This window comes from Thermobia domestica, chromosome 10, assembly GCF_964235325.1.
Source record: "Thermobia domestica chromosome 10, izTheDome1.hap1.1, whole genome shotgun sequence".
NCBI lineage: Eukaryota > Metazoa > Arthropoda > Insecta > Zygentoma > Lepismatidae > Thermobia > Thermobia domestica.
The window spans coordinates 5929001-5940343 of NC_137463.1; the positions used below are offsets into that span (position 1 = coordinate 5929001).

General features: G+C 35.0%; 1 protein-coding gene across 1 annotated transcript in view; it reads left to right on the forward strand.

Moving 5' to 3' along the window:
• LOC145662910 (transient-receptor-potential-like protein) overlaps positions 1–11118 on the forward strand; it is a 191529-nt gene extending 180411 nt beyond the window's left edge. The window contains exons 16-17 of the mRNA XM_081728915.1: positions 1443–1741; positions 5471–11118. Of these exons, the coding sequence (XP_081585041.1) occupies positions 1443–1741; positions 5471–5694 (523 nt within the window). The 3' untranslated portion in view covers positions 5695–11118. The remainder of the gene's footprint in view (positions 1–1442; positions 1742–5470) is intronic.
• Positions 11119–11343: the final 225 nt, after the last annotated feature.

Here is an 11343-nt window from a genome sequence, read left to right on the forward strand (position 1 = left end):
GATAAAATGGGGGTCGTGTTAGGAATTTGGTTGAAAACCACTGATCTGGTGATGAAACATCGATTTTTAGAAGATGTAATATGCAGAGCCGCAAGTTAACAGTTCCAGTAGGCCTTTACAATGAAGAGAAATGAGGAAAGGATACAAGCGTAAGTTGTAATTTTGAAATATAATCAGTAAGAAACAAGTATGAACAAGGGAAAAGAAATTACATACTCTAGGAGCAAATTAAGTATTAATAGGACTACCCTTGATTCAAATTTTGTAACCAACCTTTCTTATAGGAAATTCGAGATTTTATTCTTTTAGTCTTAACTATGCAAATTTTGTGTCTATCATATTATATAGTGATGGAAGTGATAGTTTTGACTCCTCAACTACTCGTCTCATACGAAAGTTCAGGTTTGACCCTAACAGGAAGGAAAAGAACTGTACAACTCGAAATCAAAAACTATTTCACAGAGTCCAGGGGGCATGTACACGTCGAAACAGTGAATCCTGGAACTACTACCAATGTGTGGTGCTCATAAAACAATATACCTTTCAGTCTGTAATGTCGTTTGTCTCAATGAATTCATCTTCATCCGTATTCTTCCTTCTACCTGGACTGTTGTAGAAGGGCATAGTGGAACATGAACTCATAAATTCCACTTAAAAGATTACTTTTCTTTACGGGGACTAGTCAATCCATTTAAACAAGTTGGAAATTTTTACATATTTCTATTATCTTTACCTCTTTTTAGATCAAAAGATCCAATATTTTTCAATCAAAAGTTTTTGTTGTAGGCCTTATATCTGGAGAACTACATATAGTGAAGCCAAATCCAAACTATCACTTAACTCAGTATGATGTACTTATTCCGTAGAAAATACGAAAACTCGATTTAGAGGCCGTTCAAAAATTTTGTGACCCCTGATCCAAAAACAAATTATTGGCCAAGATCGCAATCTTTTGATCCATTTTTTGGATCATTCTTGAAATTCTTTTTCTTTTTAATTGACGATCTTTAGATGTGTGTATCTTATGTCGAAACTTATGAAAAACATAATTAAATAACTTCGTGAGAGGATTTGTTATATTTTAGTTTATAATTGTTCTCAAAGATCGTTAGGAGTTTTATTGTACTAGGATCCTAAAGGATAAAATGATACATTAAGCTGTCAGTATAGACATTAGTACAATAATTATGTCTGTCCTGTAAAAGTATTTAGTATCTACCGATATTTACACTTGTTTTTGAAACTACAATTTGTTATTCATATATTCAGAAAAGTTGTTTATTTCTTGCCTTACGTAAAGAGAAAAATTGGAAATTCTATCAACATCTTTTTTTTTAAGTCATATGACCAAGAAACATATTTTCTGAACAAGATGGGTATTATTCTTTTTGATAAAAGTACGGTATATTTGGTCTTGACTATTATGTTCTTTTCTATGATAGGTACGAACTTCGTGAGGACCGGAAGCGTGAGACAGCGAGAGCCACAAGTCATATGGATGCTATCAAGAGAGACATCATCCGTTCTTTACGAGGACCTCATATCTCGTTGCCTCCACCAAACAGCCTTCCAGCCAGTCATCCGACGAGCTACGCCTCCACTAGCCAACCTCTGCTCTATTCGTCACCTCCAATGACAGCAACTTCAGTTCCTCAACAGAGGTCGGTCGATTTGGGAATGCTGGGAGTAGAAACAAGTCGAGCATCAAGTCCCACACCACCAACATATTCAATTTCACAAGGTACTAATTTATACATAAAAACAAAGTTTAAGCTACACATTTATATATATGAGTCAAAAGTCCTTGGACACCTGCAGAAGTTTGAAACTAGACGGGAAAAGTAAGATGATGGGAACAAAGGTTTGATAAGGGGCCGCAATTTTTGGAGTGTATGTCATTCATGGCTGCCATCTTGAAATCCGCCATTTTGGATTCAAGTCAATTTTTTTAAGTGGGAAGGGGGTTATGACACATCAAATAACACTAGCTTGAGCTCAGGAATTTAGTGCTGTAATTTGTTCTTTTCTATCTTGTACAGTTTAGAAGTTATTAATGTTCAAAGGTGGGAAATTACCTTGATACTGAATGCTACAACACATATTCTACGTGTTGTCCATCCCGTGCAATGCACAACTGTAGTCACCGCAACCACTCTGACTGCACACGGAGGAGAATATCTCCTGAAATTTGATCACAGGCTTGTTGGATGCGTTCTTGCAGGTGTCTCAAATCACGGATTGTCTCAGCATATATTATCTGTTTAAGATGTCCCCATAGATAAAAATCAAGGGGCGTTAAGTCAGGGGATCTGGGCGGCCACTCCACGGAACCACGGCGACCAATCCACTTCGCTGGCAGTTGTTCATCCAACCATTCACGGACACCAAGTCCATAGTGTGGAGGGGCTCCATCGTGTTGAAAATAAAACGGGAAAATGCCGTCAGCGTTCAGTGTGGCAGGAACACAAAGTCCTGCAGCAGCATCAGATACAGTGGTGCAGTTAAGGTGTTGTAAATGAAAAATGGCCCAATGATGCGGGTGTCCCATATGCCACACCACACCATCACCTTCGCTTTTGGCTACTCTTTCTTGTGAGGAGATTTGTATTATTTGAAATACATGGTGGCGAGGTAAGCAAGATATTCTGGAAGAGTCAGGGAACTTGAAATTTCTAGAAAAATTACGGAATTCTCAGAATTTCTGCGGCTAGTCAGGGAAATTTCAAGCTTCCGAAAGCCTAGTGCCATTGTGGAACAGCGTGGACACTTTTTATCATAATTTTTCGACATCGCATCCTTGCAGTAACAAACATGTTATTTCAAAAACAATTTTTTACTGCTTCTTTAATATGTCACTTGAAAAAGACAGTAGTTGACGGAATAATAAAAACAAAACTTTATGTGGAAAGAAAGTTCTGTTAATATTTGATTCAATAGAGAAAGGAACGCAGATATTGTAAAATATTTTACAAGACATTATTGAGTATGTACGTTTTATAATAGTGAATATGTACTTTTTATAATAGCTAAAGTCATAATGAAAGGAAAATTATTATATTTGAATAAACAGAGGAAGGACGTAAATATTGTAAAGTCTTTTTCAATGCGTTTTTTTATTATTATTTTGCTCGAGGTCTCTTCATAGTTTGTTATTAAAATAGTTACCAACATATCCTCATTTTATTGTCCTAACAAACCAATATATGTTGGTAGTAACGTAAAGTTGATAGTAAAGTTGTAGTTTAGATTGATCGAGCTCTTGGGTCTTCAGAACGTCATGTCACCCCCCCCCCCCCTTCTCCGTTACAAAATCCTGGTTAAATGAACCAATATATGTTCCAGTAAAATAGTTTAGAATGATCGAGCCCCTGGTGTGATGAACAGTATTTAATGTCACGAACCCCCTTCCTTCACGAAATCCTGGCTACGTGCCTGCCTTGGCAAACGCAGGATCCAGTTCGTGTTGTTCAGTAGCTCACATGCAGAACTCCAACCGGCGATCAGGTTCATCCTCGTTCAGTTTATGTTGCATGTGCAGCTTGCAACGATGTTACTGATTGGCGTGCAATATCCGGACAACGGAGGATTAGCATATTGCACATGCTAGGGACACACGACGGGTACTTCGTTTAGGACTTTACACAAACGACGCAACAACCGCCGTTGCAGTTTCCTCATTGGTGGCAGTCTTTGGTCGCCCACTACGTGCCCTATCTTGAACAGAGCCCGTCTCCCGGAATTTGCTGATCACGTGAATTACCGTGCTGTGTAATACCGGTTCTCTGTCTGGGTGCCGTATGTTGTAGTCAGCTGCTATTGTTCGGTAGCTGCGTTCCCCTGATATAAGGATGATTTCGATCTTCTGTTCACGTGTCAGACCCATTTTTGATCACCTGGAACAAAGAGAGAACTGGGTCAGTATCAAGGTAATTTCGTATCTTTGAACATTAATAACTTCTAAACTGTACAAGATAGAAAAAACAAATTACACCACTAAATTCCTGAGCTCAAGCTAGTGTTATTTGATGTGTCATACAACACCTTCCCATTTAAAAAAAATGACTTGAATCCAAAATGGCGGATTTTAAGATGGCGCCCATGAATGACACACTTCAAAAGGTGCGGCCCCTCATCAAACCTCTGTTCCCATCATCACTTTTTACTTTTCCCGTCGATTTTCAAACTTCTGCAGGTGTCCAAGGACTTTTGACTCACCCTGTATATTCTATTTTATTTTTAAAAACTAACAGAATACCCACGAGAAGAATACCTTTCATTTTTGAATTAAAGTACTAATGGAGGCTGAATTTGGATTTAAACGGCATCGAAAGTGTCACTATTCATTTCAGCGACCCCGAAAACTACGGATTCTACACTAATATTAGTCATTTTCGATCATTTTTTAATATCTCCCTCTCTCCCTCCCCTAAGTTGCACCGTCAAAGTGAAATAATAAAAACCATCCCAGGCCCGAATGTCATCTATGCTGAAAATTTGATCGAGATCGGTCGGGTGGTTCAAGAGTTATTAAGTCACAAACATAGACATTTTCATTTTATATATATACAGGATGGTAAGAAACTATCTGAACAACCTTCGGGAGCTGATTCTCGACGCTGAAACCAGAAAAAAAGTCCCCTGGAGCTTTGCTCAGTAAGGGATAGTTTCGGCGACATAAGGTGCCGAAAGCATGGGAAAATGAACTTCAGAGGGCTGTAATGCAAAAAGCAACGCAACATAGAGAGTGCGGTTTAGAACATGACACTCGAAGTCATACCTGCTCGATTGAAAAATGTATGTTTCAAACCTCCGCAAATATGTGCGTGGGATTCCTGAACGGAACGTAGGGATTCCCTATAACCTGGTAAGTAATCCTTACGTTCCTTTGATGCCTTGACCTTGAATTATGACACAGATGGTGTGTTGAAATAATAAGAAAATGGCGTTGAAATAACACAGGGACTACGTTATATTGATACTTGACATGGTGTAATATTAACATAAAATAATTAATACACTACACACAGTGTTACTTTCTTCGTGTTGGTGCCACACAGCCTAAAGTAACACTCAACACTTTTTCCCACACTACCGACTCTGACATGGTGTCGAATCAACACCGAAAATATTAACACAGATCCGAATTTAATACTGCTCAACACCGGTTAACGCCAACACCGTGGGGTCTGTATTGAATGAACACCGTATAGTGGTAGTCACTGCCCTGTGTTAAAATTAAGTTGAATTAACACAACCATATTTACAGTGTACACTTAGCTGCTTTTCCATTATTCTTATCTCTTAAACATCTAATTGTATAACATAGAAAACAATATAAAATCATCGGATATTCAGCAAATTTGGTTCTCTGAAAATAAGATATTTAATCTTTATGGATGCTGTGTATTTTATGAAAGTATATTTTGTAATATCGTTTAAATAAGTAAAACTTATTTTTACTCAATTGTAGGCAATCTGACAGTTCCATCATCAATCCCATCAAACGACCTGGATCAGATGAAAAAGGAAATTATCACTACTTTGCGAGCAGAATTGAGGGAAGCCGTTCGAGAAATTCAACAGCATGCATCGTTACCTCGTCATGGCCCTACTCCCCCAGTACCACCTCCAACACATCTTCATCCTCCTGTTCCCAGTGATCTCTATCAGACTCATTTGTATACACAGTTGTGAGGGTGGCCATCAACATGTATATATATCAACAATTTGTTTTTAATGTGTCATTGATGCAGAGGAGTTAGGTAAGTTAGATTTTGTACAAAATGGAAAGAGATGACAGCTTTCAGGATAGAGACGAGGCTTATTGACCTCTGAAGTGAAGATATCAACCCAATAAAACATGGATAGAGGAGGCACATACTGGTAGCTCCTTGGGGCGAGAAGAATGAATATGTTTTAAGTGAAGCAAAGCATTTACTATATTTGGTAGGCTATATGTATCAAAGTAGCCTCGTACGTTGTGTAGGCCTAATAGGCCCTCATTTTGTGTGTGTATGGTTACATAGCATATGGGAAATACGTACTAAGAATCTATATATATATATATTGAAAAAGGAATTCTATTTATTATGTATGAACAATATCCACATGTGAGAATGTAATGTATTGTAAATAGCTGTTTCATCTTTATTCATGTTGATTATTTGGCTAAGGATTTTTATAACGTTTTGTCGTACGTGATAAATCCTCGAGAACAATCAATGATAAATGATATTATTATGTATTCGTAGATACTTATTGTTCTCGAGTGTTGGGTTATATTACAAGCACTGGTTTTCCTAATGATCGATTTTTCTGACATGAATCACAAAAATGAGGTAATGGTAGTACATTTTGATTATCATTTCTTTGGAGACGCTGGTACGTAGAAATGTAGGCGCAGGGAGCCATCTTCTTAGATTTCACAAATTGTTATACTACGTATTTCAGCATTACTAACAAATAATTATTCATAAATTTCTTATACTTGTCAAAAAATGAAATTACAATATACCAACTAATACAAAAATTCTGATAACCCTTATTTTTAAAGAGATAAATAAGCTTTGGTTAGAAAAAGTAGAAAATGCATTTACCTTGTTATGAGTGAGTGTAGGGTAATTATGCAAGCTGTATTAATTTCAAATGAAGTAAAGGTAAATTGGATTGACAATCGAATACGCAGAGTGTCCATAAAACTACTATCATACTTTAAAATGGTATTACGTCACTTTGGATAATCGTATTAATTGGTCACATTCGAAAGAAAACTTTTTTTTTTTTTTTACCAGATCTCATAGACATTAAATGTTAGCCCCACGAGTGGTGATGCAGACATCAAGACGATACGATATTCCCATTCATGCCACACACGCCCCAACATGGTCTTCCTGAATAACCTTTTCCTTTGATGACATACAGCCATGATCCACAAAATCACGGTACCACTTCAAAATGCGCGTAGGAGCCTGATGTTAAAACCTTCGTCTAAAAGCACGCTGAATCTGCACCAGGCTCTCCGTGCTGAGATATTCCAAAACACACCAACTTCGTTCTTGTGGGGTAGCTATAACGCCTGAAACACTTTGTCTTTAATAACAACACAACATAATGAAAGGAAATAAATTTACGTTAGCACATTACGGCGTAACATTACGGAAACTTAAAAACTTCCCACGTGACCTTCAGCAGAAACAGCAACTGCCTGTTAAATATCCAACAATGAACCCATATCGACCAATTACAAAGTAAACATGAGTGAATTTACTTTTTCTGTGTTTCATCCCTTTCATTATTGACATTGTTGTCTATTGTTGACATGCACAAGAATATTTAGAGTTTTTCTTTTAAATGTGACCAATTTCACTTAAATACGATTATCCAAAGTGACGTAACATCACTTTAAAATATGGTAGTATTTTTATGGTCACGCTGTAGTTTATCAACTAAAGATTAGAAATATTCACTATTCTCTATTGCCGAGAGGTAAACAGACGATAGTTGACGAGGCTTGTTACAATTGGCAAAACTTTGCATTCTTAGGATTTATTCTTCAGTGATATATATGGGTTATACTAATTTTTTCTATATGTTTATGCTCGCACCTTTATTTGTTTCTTGATGTGTCATGAGAAAGGTTCTATGAAGCCCCGCTACGTTATGAAGTAAGAATATGAAATACGTAATGATTTAATTTATTCTACGGATCCACTTCTGCGTTATATTTTAAATATTGTCATATTTTTACTTGAGGTATGATCCTTAAAAACAAATTGAAACAACTGAACTTTTGACATAATTAGTCGCTTAGTACTTTACTGCTAGAAGTTTCTAGGTTTACTTCCTACAGACAACTTTCTTTGCTGATACATTTTTCCCAATATTCCTGCTTTAAGCATTTTCTTAATGACTATTTGGATAATGTAATTTTGGTTAAACGTATTTTTCTTCCGAATAAAGAAGCTAAATGAATAAATATATTGAATAAAAAATGTATAGTGATATAAATGCGTATGGAAAAGAGGTGAAAGGAAACATAAATTGTTGGTATGTTGTTTTCCAAGAGTTTTCCACAAGAAAAGACAAAAAAGTGTAAAATTTCCTATACTGTTGTGACATTTGAAACAAAGTTAAGAAACGTTAAAGTTGTTTTAAAAGAAATAAGCACAAGAAAAGATTGATATTCAGAAATGCACTTTATAAATATAATTTCTAAAAGAACTAATCTTTTAGAAAATAGATATATTCGTAATCATAATGTTTTACTTTAAAGTAGATTAAAGTTGTAACTACGCATGTAAATTTCGAAATCTCTCCAAAGAAAATGCTAAATATTTTGTACATGTTATAGAATTCCTTAGTCGAGTAATCAATTTTAAAGTATATAAAGAAAACATGACAGACAAGACAGAAAGGAGCAAAGGTCGGAATGTCTAAGTATTACTGTTTCTTCAGTCTTCCTTTGGCTTATTGATTCATTAGGTACGCAAATTCTCTACTGATATTTCTCATATCCATAATACCTTCTATTACATAGCATGTGAGCTTGCGATAAGCTTGTATTTGGTTTGCCTTATTATCTCTGATTTGGTGATTTAAAAATCCATATATCTTATTATGATTGATCGATCATTTGTTAGGTGCTTCTACTTAAAAACGAATTTTAATAACATTGATTTACTTATCTGCAAATTTGATGTTGCGACATACTCAGCACTTGTGCCAACATTAGCCGAAAGTTGTAATTGGAAATTTAGCAGTCAATTGAAAGCAAATAATTTGGTAAATAGAAAAATTACTGAAAATGAAATGCTATGCCAAACTTGATTAGGCACTTTGTTAAGATGTTTTGTTGCTAAATTTTTAAGTTGGATTATTATTATTATTATTATTAAGTATTCTGCTTTTGGCAGTTCCTGAAACTAATGAGAGTTTTTTTTTCTTTTCTTCTTCTTGGGCCTGGAAATGTTTCTTCCATGTTTCTCAATTTTCAGCTTCCTCTTTTAACTCCCAATATTTTCTTCTATTTCTCAAATCATTGCTCACTTGTGTTCTTCTTCTTCCTATTCCTCTCTTCCTTTTCATCTTTCCTTCTTAGGCGGTACGAAGAAGACAATTTCTTCGCAAGATATGTCCAATCCAATTAGCCTTCCTATGAAGGATGCTGGATGCTGGATAGAAGTGTCCTCTTCTCTCCTACCCATTTTAAAACATCTTCGTTTGTTGCTCTCTCTGTCTATTTTATCTACTCCATTTTCCTCCAATATCACATTTCGAAGCTCTCTGAATATTTCTCCTCTAACTTCCGTAGTGCCCAAGTCTCTGAACCATAAAGGACAGTGCTCCATATATAGCACTTGACCAATTTCTTCCTTAGTCCAATATTAAGGCTGCTAGTTGAGTGACCCTTTCTTGTTGAATGCTTCTTTGGCTATGGCAATTCTTGATCTGATCTCTTTGGTGCAGTATGTGTCTTTCGTCAAAATACTTCCCAGCTATTTGAAATGATCGACCTCTTCAAATACTCTTTGTTCTACTTTGACTCGTAAGGGCGCATTTCCACGGGATATTCTCATGACTTTCGATTTTTCGATGTTGATTTCCATTCCATATAGTTTCCCAGAGTTTCAACTATTTTGTCAAGTTGAATATTTCTAAATAATCAAATACATCGTCAACGCCAATTGATCATGTCGAAAATTGAAGACTTCATTCTAATCATACATTTTATTGTGGTTGATGCTGATCTATTCTTTCGTCAGATGTTTCAACTTAATAAAAACAACTGATTGACTTCTCTGCAAGTTTTATCTTACGATCTAATCAGTATTTCTACCACCATTAATCGATTGCTGTAATTGAAAATTTAGCAGTTATTCTGCACGACATATATATTTCATACTGTAATCGACCCTGATAAATGTAAAACCTTGAATATAAGTACTTAAACCTGATGGATTTATGTTTTGTTTGCCCAATGAAGGCAATTAAGGGAGAGAAATTTTGGACTAACATATTATAATAGATCTTATCGCAAGCTTACCTGAATTATAGAAAGTTTCTATGCAATGTGTGAAGGATCTTATAAATGTACATGTCCCCTCTTTAAACAAACTACTCAGAAGGCTCAACGATTTTTCCCTATTACCCTTCCTGTACCTAGACTACACTGTTAATATTTTTACAAAGTGGAGAAAACAAATCGTACTTTTAAATAAAAAATGCTACTTCTTGTTGTGGTTGGTAATAACTGAAAGCTTATAGCTGCTTCTTTCGTCGTTCCCTTTAATTCCCATTTTAAAAAAAATGCGAAACATAAACAATATGTTAGAAATGTAACGTTGCATAGTTGCATGATAAAAAAATTTTTGTGAGATTTTTGTATTAGTAATGCTATAGAAATATATACGTTTTATAGATAATAGAGAATAATATTTCAGGACATTTGAATGTCATGAGAATTTAAATAAGTTCTATATATAAATAAAAGGTGTAATGAAACGGGTATGTGTGCACCAAGAAATTGAAATAAATAAATTAATAAATGAAAATAAATAAATATATAATATATATATAAATGAAAATATGTTATGTGGGTGTAATCTGGATAAGAGATAGTTTGTATGCATGATTAAAACAAAGTGTAAAACTTATTTTTATTTATAGTTTCAGAATCAAAACTTTCATAAGTTTTTCCTATGTCTGAACTGATAATATGTGTAAAGTCATATCTCTAGATAAAGAGAGTCAAGTATTTAAGTTGTGAATTAATTAGACTCTTTGTATTTCAACTGTGCCCTTGCTGGCGTTGCTGTTGATGTGTATTTTCCTGTACTTCCCTCAAAAGAGGAGGGACAAGTTGTTTTGGCCGAAATCCTTCAGTAGTTGCATGTGCACAGAGTTGTCACATTAACGGGCAAAGCAAAGCGAGAGTTTCCTTTGCAAGACGAGGGGTGGAACCGAAAAATATTTCACATATTTTCCGAGGACACACTTGAAATAGAAAGGGTCTAGTACCTTAGTTATACATTTATCATTCTTGAAATAGGTTGTAACACGCCAATTACCTTATTTCAGTCACATCATAGTGAGAAAAAATGCAAATTACAGAGATTAAACTGTAGATCATACTTTTGGGAAAAATCATATATATATATATATATATATATATATATATATATATATATATATATATATATATATATGACTTGCCAAATTAAAATACTATTGATAGCAAATGAATTATATTAGTTTCTAATTTGCACATTTTTGAACTTCGATTTATCCATCTACTCTTGAAATTTATCTTTGCTATTAAGATCTTTTGTCTATCAAAATTATCTA